Source organism: Ranitomeya variabilis, chromosome 2 (genome assembly GCF_051348905.1).
Source record: "Ranitomeya variabilis isolate aRanVar5 chromosome 2, aRanVar5.hap1, whole genome shotgun sequence".
Classification (NCBI taxonomy): domain Eukaryota; kingdom Metazoa; phylum Chordata; class Amphibia; order Anura; family Dendrobatidae; genus Ranitomeya; species Ranitomeya variabilis.
The window spans coordinates 566824931-566843594 of record NC_135233.1 but is presented as its reverse complement, the minus strand read 5'-3'; the positions used below and the strand labels follow the sequence as shown (position 1 = coordinate 566843594).

Here is an 18664-nt window from a genome sequence, read left to right as displayed (position 1 = left end):
CTGAGACCTCACCAATCACCAGAACTTGTGGGCTCATGATCTAGTCAAAATCTCTGACTGTTGGCGATCGCCGAGTGCCGGGCTGACTCAACCAGTCCTATGAAGAGCGCTTAGAACATTGGCGCACAACTGGCCGTACATTCAGCTACAAGGCTCCTGTTCTGGCTACTGGTAGAGGTCAGTGCAGCGCCCCAGAGTCCTGGTCATTGCAGTACTGTTGCTCCACCACTAAGGGGGGCTATGGTACGTCTGATGGCACTGAAGGAGTTCACCTGACCAGGTATCACAGACACCAATACACTTCACAGTCTGGCCTCCAGGGGGAGCTAAGGGTGCTATGCATTAGGCCACTCCTCACAATCTGGTAAAACTGGGGATTAGATAGGAAGTTAGACAGAAAGCTGACTGGGTTGGAACCAGGCAACATCCTGTGGCAGAGGGTGTTGCAGGGGAAGATTCAGGGGGGTCTCTGTCAGGGGTGGGATCCTGACAGGGGCCTAGCGAACAGGAAAGAACGTTACGGGACCACGCCTGCACTTCATTGCGGCGGTACCCCAAGAAAGGACAAGAAGCAAGGTTTATTGCGAAGAGTGAGAAACGAGATCATAGCAACAAGGAGAAAACACCAGTAGCAGTCGTGCTGTAAGATCGAGGCAACATCCTACTGAGGCGCGTAGCCGGTGGCCGGAACGCCGAGGAAGTATTGGCTCCAAGCCTTACTTCAAACCAACGGCAGGACAGTCAGTTGTAGGCGGGCTGTCTCACCTAAATCACCTAAGCAGACAAAGGGGGCAATTGTGGGAGAGGGGCGACTCTAGGGTCCCGGAAGAACTCCAGGCCTACCCGTCATACGGGTGCGTCCTAGCCATATCATCTGGGGGACGGAGAAGAACATCAGAATCAGTTGTGAGGGAACATCAGAAACAGACACAACAGTTGTGAGGACTATCCCGTGGTGCTCAGCAGGGAAGGACTACAACACACAGGCGCTAGAAGGTAGGCACAGATTTCCACCTGCAAAGGGAACTCTGGAGGTGCCATCGGACCGGCCGGTCTCAGCCCTGTTAACCGTACTCTGGATTGAGGATCCTGAAGCCTTCAGTAAAGAGGTAAAGAGACTGCAACCCTGTGTCCTCGTTATTCACCGCGACCTGCACCACACCTTATCATCCTCAACTTTCATTGGACGCCCCTTAGCAGGGTCACGGACCGGGTCTAGCCACTGTGACATGTAGAAAAGCCGCGGAGACACCATCACGTGTTTCTCAACGCAAGCAATGAATAGCCAGGTCTTTCACCGGGAAGGAACAACCACGGGAAGGGCAGCATCCAATAAAGGAAAACCACCTATGCCAAAACATGGTATCCATCCACAGACAGCTGTTTCGGGGTATTTGCCCCTCATCAGTGTGGAGTAGGAAACTGGCTATTAGGAGCAGTGCCTAGTGAAAAGGCTATGAAGATAAGGATGAATGACCTCGGAGAGATCAAAACATCCAACACCGCGGAGACACCATAATGTGTGATAATGTGGCATAGGTGGTTTTCCTTTATTGGATGCTGCCCTTCCCGTGGTTGTTCCTTCCCGGTGAAAGACCTGGCTATTCATTGCTTGCGTTGAGAAACACGTGATGGTGTCTCCGCGGCTTTTCTACATGCATTTGCATATTTCCCATAAGGGATGGGGGCAGTGTTCTGGATCACTGCGTTGAGAAACACGTGATGGTGTCTCCGCGGTGTTGGATGTTTTGATCTCTCTGAGGTCATTCATCCTTATGTTCATAGCCACCGTGACAATCCCCGAACTGAGACAGAGAGGCCCGGTACCGGGTACCCCTCGGCCCTGCGACAGTCGGGGCGCTCCATCTCCGGAGTCTGACCCCCACCATTCTAGTAGCTACTGCTTTTTTTTGAGGATAGGTGTAGTAACTGGAATTCCCCTTATATGTAAATATATAAGAAATTAATTACATTTACTGCACTAAAAGTTTTACAATTAAAATAATAATGAGGACAAAAAGCAGCACTGGAAGGCAAAATTACACGTAAGAGAAGGTACAAGCCCTCGAGGGACTTGATCCGTAAGTCCCACGCAAAGAAGAGTATGGAAGATGGTGGCAACACTTCATAAGCAATGTGTCATGTTTAGTATGGCTGAAAACAAAGGTCATATTGCTTTTGAACTGCTGTCTTCGTCTTCCATACTGTAGATCAGTGTTCCCCAAGTCCGGTCCTCAAGAGCCACCAACAGGTCATGTTTTGAGGATTTCCTTAGTATTGCACAGGTCATTGAATGCTTGCCTGTCCAGGTGATGCAATTATCACCTGTGCAATACTAAGGAAATCCTGAAAACATGACCTCTTGGTGGCTCTTGAGGACCGGACTTGGGGAATACTGCTGTAGATGTAAGGTGCTGGAAGGAGATAGTCATGGACAAGCTGCTGCTCCATAACACCCTGGCACTTTACAGGAAAATAGTGTCCTAGCAGGGCCGTATTTAGAGTTTCTGTTGCCCTAGGCACTTTTAGTGCTGCCTCCCCCTTTGGTGAGTATGACACTATCGGCAGTGACTTTGGCAAGAATCGCTGATGTGAAAGTCGCCTTTTGCAGCAGATCCGGCAGTTTTTCTGCATGTGCTGCGTAACGGATCACTTACAGCAACACTGCGTTCGGCCTCATTCATTCCCTATGGGATTTGCTGCACTTTGCCATGATCTGGCAAATGCGGTACCATACCTCCCAACTTTTGAAGGGAAGGAGGTATAAAGCTTGTGGCGCACGTAGTGCGCCGCGGCAAATTTTAGGCCACGCCTCTGACCACACCCATTTCACAACTAGTCACACCCATATCCACGTCCCAACCATAGCCATTTAGCACTGCTGATCACACTGTTTTATATACAATAATTATAAACAAAAAAATATGGCCACAGTGCTCCATACTGTATAACGGCCACACATGATGCTCAATACTGTATAATGGCCATTGGCCACACATGATGCTCCATACTGTATAACGGCCACACATGATGCTCCACACTGTATAATGGCCACACATGATGCTCCATACTGTATAATGGCCACACATGATGCTCCATACTGTATAATGGCCACACATGATGCACCATACTGTATAATGGCCACACATGATGCTCCATCCTGTATAACGGCTACACATGATGCTCAATACTGTATTATGGCCACACACAGTTCTCTATACTGTATAATGACCCCCCCTCCTGTATGCATGGCTCATATTCGCCTCCCTGTATGCATGGCTCATATTCCCCCCCCCCGTATGCATGGCTCATATTCACCCCCCTACTGTATGCATGGCTCATATTAACCCCCCTTCTGTATGCATGGCTCACATTAACCCCCCTTCTGTATGCATGGCTCATATTAACCCCCCTTGTGTATGCATGGCTCATATTAACCCCCCCCCCCCTTCTGTATGCATGGCTCATATTCACCCCCCTACTGTATGCAAGGCTCATATTAACCCCCCTTCTGTATGCATGGCTCATATTAACCCCTCTTCTGTATGCATGGCTCATATTAACCCCCCTTCTGTATGCATGGCTCATATTAACCCCCCTTCTGTATGCATGGCTCATATTAACCCCCCTTCTGTATGCATGGCTCATATTCACCCCCCTTCTGTATGCATGGCTCATATTCACCCCCCTACTGTATGCATGGCTCATATTAACCCCACTACTGTATGCATGGCTCATATTAACCCCCCTTCTGTATGCATGGCTCATATTAACCCCCCTTCTGTATGCATGGCTCATATTAACCCCCCTTCTGTATGCATGGCTCATATTCACCCCCCTTCTGTATGCATGGCTCATATTAACCCCCCTTCTGTATGCATGGCTCATATTAACCCCCCTTCTGTATGCATGGCTCATATTAACCCCCCTTGTGTATGCATGGCTCATATTAACCCCCCTTCTGTATGCATGGCTCATATTCACCCCCCTACTGTATGCAAGGCTCATATTAACCCCCCTTCTGTATGCATGGCTCATATTAACCCCTCTTCTGTATGCATGGCTCATATTAACCCCCCTTCTGTATGCATGGCTCATATTAACCCCCCTTCTGTATGCATGGCTCATATTAACCCCCCTTCTGTATGCATGGCTCATATTAACCCCCCTTGTGTATGCATGGCTCATATTAACCCCCCCCCCCCCTTCTGTATGCATGGCTCATATTCACCCCCCTACTGTATGCAAGGCTCATATTAACCCCCCTTCTGTATGCATGGCTCATATTAACCCCTCTTCTGTATGCATGGCTCATATTAACCCCCCTTCTGTATGCATGGCTCATATTAACCCCCCTTCTGTATGCATGGCTCATATTAACCCCCCTTCTGTATGCATGGCTCATATTCACCCCCCTTCTGTATGCATGACTCATATTCACCCCCCTACTGTATGCATGGCTCATATTAACCCCACTACTGTATGCATGGCTCATATTAACCCCCCTTCTGTATGCATGGCTCATATTAACCCCCCTTCTGTATGCATGGCTCATATTAACCCCCCTTCTGTATGCATGGCTCATATTCACCCCCCTTCTGTATGCATGGCTCATATTAACCCCCCTTCTGTATGCATGGCTCATATTAACCCCCCTTCTGTATGCATGGCTCATATTAACCCCCCTTGTGTATGCATGGCTCATATTAACCCCCCTTCTGTATGCATGGCTCATATTCACCCCCCTACTGTATGCAAGGCTCATATTAACCCCCCTTCTGTATGCATGGCTCATATTAACCCCTCTTCTGTATGCATGGCTCATATTAACCCCCCTTCTGTATGCATGGCTCATATTAACCCCCCCTCAGTATGCATGGCTCATATTAACCCCCCCTCTGTATGCATGGCTCATATTAACCCCCCCCCCCTCTGTATGCATGGCTCATATTAACCCCCCCTCTGTATCCATGGCTCATATTAACCCCCCCCCCTCTGTATGCATGGCTCATATTAACCCCCCACCCCCCCGTATGCATGGCTCATATCCCACCCCCCATCTTGAATGGCGCGGCTTGCCGTCCTCCTTCTTCCCCCCTCCCCTGTCCCCCCCCATCCCTCAGTCATACTCACCTGTTCCTCCCCGAACGGCCGCGACGTCCCTCTGGCTGTCCCGACTCCCGGCGCGCTGCACCTTCTTCCTGCGTGAGCGGTCAGGTGATACCGCTCTGCTAATTAAGGTCATGAATATGCGCATATTCATGACCTTAATTAGCAGAGCGGTATCACCTGACCGCTCATTCAGGAAGAGCTCCAGACGCCGAGACCAGGCATCGCTGGAGCAGGTGAGTATCGTCTTCAAGGGGGGAGGCGGGGGGGGGGCGGGTCGGGAGGTGACCCAGCTTTAAAAAAATAAAAAATAAATAAAAAAAACACCAAACCTTGCTCAGGTGCCGCCCCCCTGCAGTGTCCCCGCCCTAGGCATGTGCCCTCACGTGCCTAGTGGCAAATACGGCCCTGTGTCCTAGTCTCAGTGAGCTCTCGGGTGTGGCGGGCATCACACTCACTTGTAGGCCACAGGCTTCCGCTGTCTGAAGGCATCCATCTTCCGGAGCCGCTGCACTTAACTCGGCGGACACCCAGTTTGTTTCAACACACAGAAGTTTACAGTTCAAGTTCATCAGATTGTAACACGCAGTATTGGGCACAACACTTCTTATTTTGTGTTTCCTTAATTCAGCACATTTTTCGCATTACTATCCGTTCTTCCTGGACTATCCCTAATTTACTGGCTCTGTCAGCCCCAGGGATTTCCTGTCCAGCTCCTCCGTACACCCAGGATCCATTACCTTCCCTTCACGCTGTTCCATGTACATCTTCCTCTGAACGCCAGAGGATAAAGCACTCTTCATAATACCTGTGTCTAGCCTGGCGCTCCGGACATTGCAGGAATGTCCGCAAGGGATTCCAGTAAGGCCTCCCACTGCCCCGAACGATAGATCCATGCTTCCACTATCCACCCACTGGAACTTGACCTTGTTTAACGAACTTCACTATCTCTTCGACTATCAGGAAGCAGTCAGTTTTTGCTGGTGCTTTCCCTTTCCACTATGGGCTAGTCCCAAATTGTAACTCTGTTCTTAAGTCTGTAGCTGGCAGATCTCCTACACAAACCCTATGTATTACAGTTACATACATTAAACATATTACACTTATAATGCTTAGCAAAGTTTGTCCCATGTCTTACCCTATGCTTATTCTGCACTGTACACTAAACATTACTTATAAACCCTACAAGAGAAAAAAAATGAGCAGAAACCCTGATGTAACTAAGTAAATAAAAAGCAAAAAGTGCAATGTGGAAGTGATGGGCGCTGGAGAAACCCTTTAAAAGAATTTCTTTAACTGTGTGAGCCTTCAGATATAATACACAACTGTGCAAACTTCCAAATTCCTGGATGTTGCTCTGCGTATCCGTAGCAGAATGTGTTTTTCTATGTTTCCTGCAGCCTCCATGTCAGGGAATCAGTAGATGAAGGTGACTTTACTGCCCTTTTGCATCTTCATGTCCACTGTGTCTTTCTGACCTATCCAATGATTTATGGGATGTGGAATGGAAGAAAGAACACTGTTCCCATCTGACATACTCAATGAGCTTTCTTCTCTTGCTCCATTGTGTGTGTTATTATTCCTCCAGCTCGGCACTTCCCATGTGTGGAATGTCGCGGGAACAAAATGAATTTCAGACTTTCAATTTTTTAGTAATGAAGCGCAGAGTTTTATAGTGTTTGCTTTTGAAGTGATTTATGTATGTACTTTGCAAATGACCTTAGTCAACATTTTAACTTTTAATTATCACATACCAGGTTCATTCATAAAATAGTAATTGAAACCAAGATTGTTAAACGAACTTTGTCCTTGACTTGTGAACCTACACATGGGTTGAGAAAGGCTTAAAAATAACTATTTGTTGGGAGAGACTAGTTTTCTTTAAGGACATCAGATGAGTAGAGAGTCTAATTGGCAATACTTCATGGAAAAAACATACCAATTCGCTTTCTCCTGAAAGGAAAGAGAACTTTTTTTTTTTTTTTTTTTTTTTAACCTGATCTCAAAGCTGGATTCACATCTACACAGCCTAGTTTTACTGTATAATATCCTCCATGCTGCCGTTTCGGTCTGTTTGCTAAATAAACAAATGCTGGGATCCTGTTCTGTGAATGGGAGAGATCACAGCAGCCAGTCTCCTGCCCTTAGGTTCACAGCAACCCCAGTCCTATTAGGGCTCAAAATCTAGTTTCCATCTTGGAATACATATGCTCTCCATGCAGCCATGCTGTTGTCCTATGTTAGATTCGGATGTAGGACAGTGGTGCCGGGTGACAGCGCTGACCAGGGAGATATCCTGCTACAACTTGGGCTTTTTATAAATGGGACATAAGGCTGGTTTCACATTTGCGTTTTTTGCCGCTGCGTTTTAGCGCAAAAAAACGCATGCGTTTTTTTTCCTATATTTAACATTAAAAACGCATGCGTTTTTTTTTTTATGCGTTTTACCGCGTTTGACGACGCATGCGTCTTTTCTATGCTTGCGTTTTGTTGCAGAAATGCAACATGTAGTAATTTCTAGAGGCGTTTTTTTTACCGCATGATAAAACGCATGCGTCTAAAAAATGCAGCGTTTGCACGCGTTTACATGCGTTTTTTCACCACCTGCGTTTGCGTTTTAAACGCAAATGTGAAACTAGCCTAAAAACGAAAACAGTATTGTTATACAGTGCTCATATATATCATAACATGAACAAATACCATAACACAGAACCCAAAACTGGTGGTGTAGTATCTGCAGAAGAGTATTACACATTTTTTAGCACATAAATGCTGTAGTCCTATGTTAATGGGAACCTGGCTGGATACTTTTTTCTTATCTTTTGAAACTGGTGTTATAGCAGTCTAACATTGTAGGTCATAGTACACAACCATAAAGTGATACCTGTCCATTAGTAATCCAGTGTGCCAGTGCTGAGAAATCGAGCTTTAATTCCATATGCAAATTTGCCTGGAAGTGCATTGGGGGTGTGACAGTGCACTGAGTAATTTTCCACGCCACCATTGCATTTATAGGCTACTTTGCATGGGCCTTCTAAAGCTCGATTATTCAGCGCTGGTACATGGGAATAATACAAGACAGGTATCATTCTTATTGTTTTATTCTGACATTTACCGCCATAGTTAATTAGTAAAATTGCCCTTATGGATTGCCTTTAATCCTCCACAATTTAGTCAGGCCACCCCTTCAAAAAAACAGCTATAGTTAAGACCTGAAGACAGCCATCTGTGTGAAGGTCCAGCCCTGGTGATGCCAATGATTTGCTCAAGCTGATTGCTTCTTGGTTACAGATTTTGTTTTTTGTTGAATTTGGATTATTTTTTTGAAGTTTTTTTTAGCTCATGACTTATTTTTGTGTTTTCCAGCTTATTGCCAATGCCATTCTATTCCTCTGTGGGAACCTTATAGGAGCGTTTCACAAATACCACATGCAGGACGCCTCCAGGGACCTGTACAACTACACAGCGAAATGCATTCGGGTAAAGATGAAACTGGAAATGCAAAAGAGGCAGCAGGTGAGAAATCGCTAAAGATCTAGTATTAAAATGGTTATTTCATAAAAATGTCCACTAACAACATGTAAGAATTTGCACATTTCAGAATCAAAGCTGCAAAGATTTAGGGCTGTGTTGGGTAAAGGACGTAGGTCAATGGCCAAAAGACACCGAACCTGTGCACGTGTGTGTTACATCCAGTCATTTATATGGACAATCTAATCCTATCCAAAAAGCTTTTTATACACTGTTCCATATACATTGTAAATCCAACCATGGTGTTTTCAATTGGAGTTTTAAGTAAAATTCTGGGTGAAAAAAATAGCACTTTATCTGGTGCAGTAGCGTACCACGGATGTAATGGCTCACATAAATAAATCAATTTACTAATTCTTAACTTTTTCAGTTCCATTTTTTGTTCCAGTAGCTTCCTGATATGTTCTGCGCTTCTTTCATAAATATTTTTAAAAAGAGGCTAATTTGGGCCATGCAGTCACCTGACACGAACAGAATATGGTAGCCGCACACTTTCATAGTGCTTTAATCGTTCCCATACACACTAGACAAAATTGATCCCAACCTGATCAAATGTAGTTGGTGGAGTCATGCGACTCTCGCTTAATGGTCGCTTGCTGAGGAAAGAAAGATTGTGAACGTTGAATGGATTTATTTACTGAATATTTCCCTTTCCTCATGTAAATGTGCTGAGCATGCCTGTACATGGTGGAGCTGAGAGAAATAAAGGTCATCAGACAGATTTAGTGTGACTGGCTAAGGCTGCTCTTGTGCGCTGTGCTTGGCTTTCAGCCACAACTTTTTTTATCACTTCCAAAGCTGCAAAATTAGATGATGGTTACATGGCTTCTTTAGCCACAGATTGCAGTAGGGTGATGCTACTTTGCAGTATAAGGTAGCCTGCAAGTTGGCCCAACCACACAAAAAATAAATTCCAATACATCGAGTAGGTATGGATTTCCTGAGACTTGCATCCATGCCTGAGGCTCCCCCATGTCCTTGTTATCCATGTTACTATGTGGCATCACCATACTGTCATCTTTGGCCACGTGGCATGTAGTCCTAGCCTGATAGTCGGACTATGAATTACCATAAACCTAGCTAATGGCTATTTCCCTCGAATCTCCAAAAACATGTCCAACCTTATGAGATGGAGACTAGTCCAAGAAGGAGGACAGTGGCCCTCCCAGATCTATACAGGATCGGCATGTTAACGTCCAATTAAAGAATCCTCGTTTTCCCCGACTGTGGAAATCTTGTTTCAATCAAAAAAATGAACTGATATTAATTTATGGCAAGGTTTATAAGAATGAAGACCGTAAATATACAGGAACATAGACATGAACTGTAGAGATGACTCTATCCTATCCTTCTCTAACACTTTCCCATTCTTCTTTTCTATTCTTCACTCCCTTTTTCCTCTTTCGCTCCTTTCACCGTTCTCTCTCAGTATTTCTTATCAGTTGAGTATTGCTCCATGTAACTCCCATACCTGGCACCCTTACCAGGAGAGCCTTCTGCTGTCCGTCCTGCCTGTCTATATATCAATGGAGATGAAATTGGCAATTCAGGACCGACTAAAAGAAACCAACGACAACCGCCAACCAGACAAAAACTTCCATAGCTTGTATGTAAAGCGGCACCAAAACGTCAGGTGAGTGGGACGACAGTCTCTTTATAATCCATGTTTCTTGCATTATAAAATAGAAATGACTGAATCGCATTGATTGGCGACTAATCTCTTTTTTTTATCTTTTCCCACCCCCTGTAGTATTCTGTATGCGGATATTGTGGGCTTCACGCGACTCGCTAGTGACTGTTCCCCTAAGGAACTTGTTGTCATGCTGAACGAGCTGTTTGGAAAGTTTGACCAGATCGCGAAGGTGAGGATGCATTTCATTTTACAGGAAGTTACTAAATAAAAGCCAAGCTTTGGATGTCCAGTGGGAGGTTCTTCTCTGTATGACAGTGCATGCGGAGATAGCTGTCAATCACTGACTAGGACCGCCCACTGGACTCATACATACAAATCCCAGAGATTGCAATGAATAAAATACAAGCTATACTGAATATTGTCTGACAATCCTAACAAACCTACACATCAGTTTGTTCACCTTCTCCTGCTCTGTAAAGTGCAGTCTACAGATCAGACTGCGTGTACAGGGGATAAAAAGGATATAGATTTTGTGTTTGCGCATAAAAGGAATACTTTATAGCTTGGGTTTGATGTTATATATTTGTAAGGATTGTTTCAACAAATGAACTTATCAGTGACCTGGCATGTATGATGTCTGCATGATGTATCCATGTCAGACTAGGCTCATGCACTGTATGTTTTATCATTGGCACTGGTGATAATTTCACAGATGAACATGACACATTACCTACCACATTATCTCACAGAACCTTGTGATTAACAAAATTACTCATTTCCTGAAAAACTTGATGATTAACGGCCTTAGGGTATATACACATGATGGCTTTTAAACTCTGGTGAACCCGCTGAGATTTTCAAGCAGAAGATGCTTTAGTAAACTTTTTTTTTTTCCTGAAGTGTCATTTTGTGTTGTTGTTTTTGGTTGTTTCCTGAATGTTTGTTTTTTTGCAGACTCTTTTTTTAGACTTTCCTTTTTGCCTGTCGTTTTTTTTTTTTTGTTTTTTATATCAAATTTCCCAAACCCCATCCTCACGACACCCCAAACACATCATGTTTTCAGGATCTCCTTATTGCATAGTTCATTTCCTGGTATAGTGTGCCCTATACTGGTGTACTGTGCCCCACCGTGGTCCATTTCCTGGTATAGTGTGCCCCATTGTGGTATAATGTGCCCCACCGTGGTCCATTTCCTAGAATAGTGTGCCCCATTGTGGTATAATGTGCCCCGCCGTGGTCCACTCCCTGGTATAGTGTGCCCCATTGTGGTATAATGTGCCCCACTGTCGTCCATTCCCTGGTATAGTGTTCCCATTGTGGTATAATGTGCCCCACCATGGTCGATTTCCTGGTATAGTGTGCCCCACCGTGGTCCATTTCCTGGTATAGTGTGCCCCATTGTAGTATAATGTGCCCCACCGTGGTCCATTTCCTGGTATAGTGTGCCCCATTGTGGTATAATGTGCCCCACCGTGGTCCATTTCCTGGTATAGTGTGCCCCATTGTGGTATAATGTGCCCCACCGTGGTCCATTTCCTGGTATAGTGTGCCCTATACTGGTTTACTGTGCCCCACCGTGGTCCATTTCCTGGTATAGTGTGCCCCATTGTGGTATAATGTGCCCCACCGTGGTCCATTTCCTGGTATACTGTGCCCCATTATGGTATGATGTGCCCCACCGTGGTCCATTTCCTGGTATAGTGTGCCCCATTGTGGTATAATGTGCCCCACCGTGGTCCATTTCCTGGTATAGTGTGCCCCATTATGGTATGATGTGCCCCACCGTGGTCCATTTCCTGGTATAGTGTGCCCCATTGTAGTATAATGTGCCCCACCGTGGTCCATTTCCTGGTATAGTGTGCCCCATTGTGGTATAATGTGCCCCACCGTGGTCCATTTCCTGGTATAGTGCTCCCCATTATGGTATGATGTGCCCCACCGTGGTCCATTTCCTGGTATAGTGTGCCCCATTGTAGTATAATGTGCCCCACCGTGGTCCATTTCCTGGTATAGTGTGCCCCATTGTGGTATAATGTGCCCCACCGTGGTCCATTTCCTGGTATAGTGTGCCCCATTATGGTATGATGTGCCCCACTGTGGTCCATTTCCTGGTATATTGTGCCCCACAGTGGTCCATTTCCTGGTATACTGTGCCCCACCATGGTCCATTTCCTGGTATAGTGCCCCACTGTGGTCCATTTCCTGGTATACTGTGCCCCACCGTGGTCCATTTTCTGGTATACTGTGCCCCACCGTGGTCCATTTCCTGGCATAGTGTGCCCTGTTTTGTTATCCAATACATTAAAAAAAACAAAATCATGATACTATTCACCTCCCCACACTCCCACACCGCACGGGGTCCTCTTCTACAGCTGTCACAGGAGCCTGCAGCTGACACCCGACGTTCCCGCTGTGGCGCATTACATCATTTCTTCCTCCTCCAGTCGCGGGCACACCGATGTCTACTGCTGGCCTCTGATTGGAGAGCGGTGTGTATTGCAGCGCTGGGAGGAATCTCGTTCATCTTTTGCACTCAGGCCCAATGTTTAATTTGGAGCATTTTCAAACGTCAAAGATTTTTTTCTTCTTTTTTTTGTGTGTAAAATATCGCACAACACTTCCAAAAAGCTTTAAAATGTTGCATGTTAGTGGTCAATAAAATCCCCTTTTATTAAATAAAACACATGTAAAATATGTTGGATAATATTGATATGAAGCAGTTTACTGTCAGAAGCTTTAGGGTCCCAAAGCTAGTTACGTTGCTGTGTAGAGTAGAAGCAGTCGTCTGCGTAGAGTAGAAGCAGTCGTCTGCGTGGAGTAGAAGCAGTCGTCTGCGTGGAGTAGAAGCAGTCGTCTGCGTAGAGTAGAAGCAGTCGTCTGCGTAGAGTAGAAGCAGTCGTCTGCGTAGAGTAGAAGCAGTCGTCTGCGTAGCGTAGAAGCAGTCGTCTGCGTAGAGTAGAAGCAGTCGTCTGCGTAGAGTAGAAGCAGTCGTCTGCGTAGAGTAGAAGCAGTCGTCTGCGTAGAGTAGAAGCAGTCGTCTGCGTAGAGTAGAAGCAGTCGTCTGCGTAGAGTAGAAGCAGTCGTCTGCGTAGAGTAGAAGCAGTCGTCTGCGTAGAGTAGAAGCAGTCGTCTGCGTAGAGTAGAAGCAGTCGTCTGCGTAGAGTAGAAGCAGTCGTCTGCGTAGAGTAGAAGCAGTCGTCTGCGTAGAGTAGAAGCAGTCGTCTGCGTAGAGTAGAAGCAGTCGTCTGCGTAGAGTAGAAGCAGTCGTCTGCGTAGAGTAGAAGCAGTCGTCTGCGTAGAGTAGAAGCAGTCGTCTGCGTAGAGTAGAAGCAGTCGTCTGCGTAGAGTAGAAGCAGTCGTCTGCGTAGAGTAGAAGCAGTCGTCTGCGTAGAGTAGAAGCAGTCGTCTGCGTAGAGTAGAAGCAGTCGTCTGCGTAGAGTAGAAGCAGTCGTCTGCGTAGAGTAGAAGCAGTCGTCTGCGTAGAGTAGAAGCAGTCGTCTGCGTAGAGTAGAAGCAGTCGTCTGCGTAGAGTAGAAGCAGTCGTCTGCGTAGAGTAGAAGCAGTCGTCTGCGTAGAGTAGAAGCAGTCGTCTGCGTAGAGTAGAAGCAGTCGTCTGCGTAGAGTAGAAGCAGTCGTCTGCGTAGAGTAGAAGCAGTCCTTTGCTGAACAGATCAGCTCTGAATGTGTGCGGAAATGAGACTGCAGACACATTGGAGGGATTGCCGATTCACCGCTTTATTTGCCGCCTACTTCTGCTCCCGTGTGCTTGATTCATGTCTGTTCAGCAGCACATGCCCAGGACTCGCCCTTCTGCAGGTAAAGGCTTCTACGATGGATTGGGCTTGTGATCGGTGATCCCTTCATCTTGTCACTCATTGGGTCGGGATTATACTCCAGGGATTATACTGGGGACCGTAATAATCTACTTGTCATTTGCCATAGAACACAAACACTCCTTTGTGCTGTGTATATGGAAACAGAGGGAGGAAGGTGTGTGTTCAGTATGGGCGCACTATAGAAATCAGAAAAATAACAGAACGAACATAAAATATATGGAACACACACAGATGGATGTGACTTTTTCTGATGACACCTAAAAGTCATTATTGGTCAAAGAGAAATGTCTCCCAATGGTCGGGACACCGGTGATCGTATATCACCAATCCTCTGTATGAGCAGCGGGTCCTTTTTATGGTACAGGTACTGTATTGTATTTACATCGATCTTTGCTTTTTCTCCAGGAAAATGAATGCATGAGGATTAAGATTTTAGGGGATTGCTATTACTGCGTGTCTGGTCTACCGGTGTCTCTACCTAACAATGCAAAGAACTGTGTCAAAATGGGACTCGACATGTGTGATGCAATAAAGTGAGTATAAGTCTGAGCGGAGCACATTTACACTGAACGTCTTTCTGTGGATTATCCACTTCATCTTTGCATAACCCTGACAGACCGCTGATCTTATTCATTGGATTCTGTGAAATGCATTTATCTATGCTTGGTATTTTCACAGATATTACAAGTTCAAGAAAGGATAACACTGCAGTGTTGGTTAATCTGTTGTAACTGAAACTTATAACTGTTTTGATGTTAGACCCCCTATATCTAGCACTGATCACTGAGCCGTGAGCACAATGACCCCCTATATCTAGCACTGATCACTGAGCCGTGAGCACAATGCCCCTATATCTAGCACTGATCACTGAGCCGTGAGCACAATGACCCCCTGTATCTAGCACTGATCACTGAGCCGTGAGCACAATGACCCCCTATATCTAGCACTGATCACTGAGCCGTGAGCACAATGCCCCTATATCTAGCACTGATCACTGAGCCGTGAGCACCATGCCCCTATATCTAGCACTGATCACTGAGCCGTGAGCATCATGCCCCTATATCTAGCACTGATCACTGAGCCGTGAGCACCATGCCCCTATATCTAGCACTGATCACTGTGTAAGGCTAGGTTCCCATTGCGTTAATGGGATAGCGCTAACGGACAGCGTTGCACGGCGAAATTAACGCCGTGCACCGCGTCCGTTAGCGCTCCCATTGCCGGCAATGTTAGAGCCCATTGCTAGCGCGTGTCATTTTCGGCACGCGCTAGCGATGTGCCGGTGTTTTGTAGCGCGCCTCGGACGCTGCTTGCAGCGTCCGCGGCGCGCCAGAGGTCCGTTCCCCGCTCTCGCAGATCGGGGATCTGCGAGAGCGGGGACGTTAACGCGACCCCTGAACGCGGCCCCGAAAAAGACATTGCGTTAGCGCAATCCGCTAGCGCTCGCGCTAAACGGATTGCACTAACGCAATCTGAACCTAGCCTAATAGGATGCAGGTACTGAGTATGTCACCACGGAACAGACAGACCAACTGTTGAGGGGAATTTATTAACAGGGGTAAAATTCTCCTCGCAAGGAGTAAACAGGGGGTTAATGGAGTCAAACAGTAAACAGTAAACAATTAAGTGGAATCAAAAGGGTTAACGAGTGTTCTGGTAACTTATCAGCCCAGGGAGATCCTGACTGGAGGGTCCTTTTCCCAACATGGATACAGTCACCAGCAGGGCTTGAGATTCTGGTCTTTTCTGTGTTTCTCCTAGAAAATCCGGGGTTAAGTCTCTGCAGCCTGTTCTTCTTAAAGTGAAACTGGAACCAGGAAGTAGCACAGCCTCCGTCGCTGCTGCAGGAGCCTCTGTGTACCAGGCTGACAGTCTCTCTGTAATAACGCTGTCACACACACACTGGGCAGTTACTTATCACGCTCAGGGATCTTTGCTTGTCACTGCGGTCATCAGGGCTGCACAGTCACTGTCTCTGATTCAGGAGGCTTCCAAAACTACACCCCCACATCCAGCCTTCACTCTGGTGGGTATCTCAGCCTCAGTGCCCTCACAGGGAGCACTACTTTTAGGGGAGCACGGCGCTGCAGCCTGCCCTCTCTTTGGCGCGCTGCCTTCTCTCTGCTCTCCCGCTCTTTTCTCACCACTCCCCTCTGTCCAGGGCAGAACGTCTTCCCCCCAACAACCCAGCTGTCGGACTATGTGGTTCCAGGCAAGGAGCAGGGAAAGCAACCTCCTTACATTCCCCCTCGCTTAAAGCTCGCCATTCCACGGGCGAGGACTCTTCGTGCTTCTCTTTGTTCTTTGGAGGGGAGTCAGATACCTGCGATTCTCGCATCTCCTTCTGTCTTTCTTCTTGTACATACTCCCAGACTAAATGGTTTAGGAGCTGCTCATCAGTCAGGTTGAGATATGCTTTCTCTGCTTCATCAACAACTGCTGTCTTCTTCTTTTTCTTCTTCTTCTTCTTCTTAGCTTTGCCGCTAGCAGATGTCTGCGTAGATGACTCTTCCTCCTCCTTGTCGTTATCGGAAACTTTAGGGACTTCTTGTTCGGGCTCCTCAGTTTGGGGGCTTAGTTTAAGCAATTCTTCTCCATAGCTCCCCCTCTTTTTGACAGGAGCATTCTCGTCAAAGCTTGAGTCAGATGAATTAAGACCATGCAGGCTGGACTCTTTGTCATCTGCGCCGGGCTCTGCGGGCATGATTTCCCAGGGCTTCTCAGCCACACGCCCTGTCTCACACAGCTGCTCCATTTCCCCTGTCCGATCAGGAACTGGTGAGCTGACAGCCAACACACTCTTCACATCAGGGGACGACATCAGTGGTTCCTCCTTCTCATCGGCTCGGACCTTGAAAACGAGTGTTGCAGGAACACTTGGCACTTTCTCTCCTTCTTCAGGACCTCATGCTGGGCAGGGTAGTAAAGCACTTTGGTGGTCCTCTCGAGTGAACGTTACTTTCTTCCCGCTGGACTGAGTCTCACCAACAAAACCTTCAGACCCAGGCTGTAGATTCACCAGGTTCGCCTTTACGTGTTGGGATAGCGCAGTCATTTCACCAGAGATGCCTGACACCTTCTCCACCTCTCCTTGGCGTCCGACATTGTGATACTGTCTTGTCCTAGGTGGAACTCTTCTCTTCCTGCCGTACCATTCCCTCCAGGGGCGACGTTCCCTCCAGTTAGCAGGACCCTCAGAGGGGTGAGCGGATCTCTGCCACCGCTCTTCTCGGGTAGGGCAATTTCTGGACATGTGTCCCACCTTTCTGCACGACCAGCACTCACGTCTGCGTCGGTCTGGAGGGCGCTTCAGTCTGGTTCGTCAACCTCGGCGGGGGACATCTCTCATCTGCGGTTGCTCTTCACCCCAGGATATGGAGTTACACTCTGGGGCCACCACCGAAGCCTTCTTCATGCTGCGCACCTCTCCTCTATCTCTTTCTGGTGGCTTCCGCATGTTACCTCGGGGTATGCCGCTGGTCCCCAAAACGGCAGTAAGGGCTTTCCCCAGACTCTCAATCTCCTCCCAGATTCTTCTTATCTTCAGCTGGAAATCTCGGGTCCACATCGCCTCCTCTTCATTGTGACTGGGTGCTCCGCAGTTGTAGCATCTAGGCAGTATTCTTCGCCGAGCGGCACTAGTCTCACTTTGGGGGGCGGTCTCTCTTTCTCGCACTAGAGGGCTGTACTCTGCAGCAGGGATCTTCTTATATTCAGCCACCTCCTCACGGACCCGCTTAACCTCCTTCTTCAAGTCTTCTACCCATTGAGGGGCTGTTACCTCCCTGCTCCATACCTTTCCCACTGGCCCTACCACCCCTTGCTCTTGCTTGTGCGTGCGTGCCTCACTCCCGACCTCAGAGAAAGTCATATCTAGCTTTACGCGCATGCGCTCTCGCAGGGCCTGTTTCATCAACACGTCTCGCAAGCCTGTCACCAGTTGGTCTCGCAGCACAACGTCAACTGTCCCCACACCTACGCCATCCTTCTGTATAATGGCAGTATGAAGCTCTTGCAGTGCGTTCATATATTGAGTCACGGTCTCCCCCTCTCTTTGTACCCGGCGGAACAGTCGCATGCGCAGCTCCCCTACGTCAGTGGGGTCCCCATGCGTCTCCTCAAGTATACGTAATACTTTGTCCAGGGTATCTCTCGCCTGGGGGGGTCTGAGCATAACAGAGTCCCGTGCATCCCCCTCTAGGGCCATCACAGCTATTTCCGCCTGCAGAGCCGGTGTCATAGGATGCATCCGCATCATCCCTCGGATGCGCTCCATCCAACCCCACAACATGACATTACTCCCTGAAAATTTTGGCAGGTTAGCTAACATGGCTCCCAGGGAGATGCTAGACCTGGGACCTCTCTCAACTGCTTGGTCTGCCCCTTCCGCGCTACCGTGTGACATCCTGCCGACTACGCCAAGTGTAATAGGATGCAGGTACTGAGTATGTCACCACGGAACAGACAGACCAACTGTTGAGGGGAATTTATTAACAGGGGTAAAATTCTCCTCGCAGGGAGTAAACAGGGGGTTAATGGAGTCAAACAGTAAACA

At 47.3% G+C, this 18664-nt stretch overlaps 1 protein-coding gene across 2 annotated transcripts in view; it reads left to right on the top strand.

Annotated features, from left to right (window-relative positions):
- Positions 1-18664, top strand: part of ADCY7 (adenylate cyclase 7) — a 175487-nt gene that overhangs the window by 112575 nt on the left and 44248 nt on the right. For both annotated transcript variants that reach the window (XM_077288219.1, XM_077288220.1), the window contains exons 6-9: positions 8476-8625; positions 10128-10273; positions 10391-10502; positions 14515-14642. In XM_077288219.1, coding sequence (XP_077144334.1) covers positions 8476-8625; positions 10128-10273; positions 10391-10502; positions 14515-14642 — 536 coding nt within the window. The remainder of the gene's footprint in view (positions 1-8475; positions 8626-10127; positions 10274-10390; positions 10503-14514; positions 14643-18664) is intronic.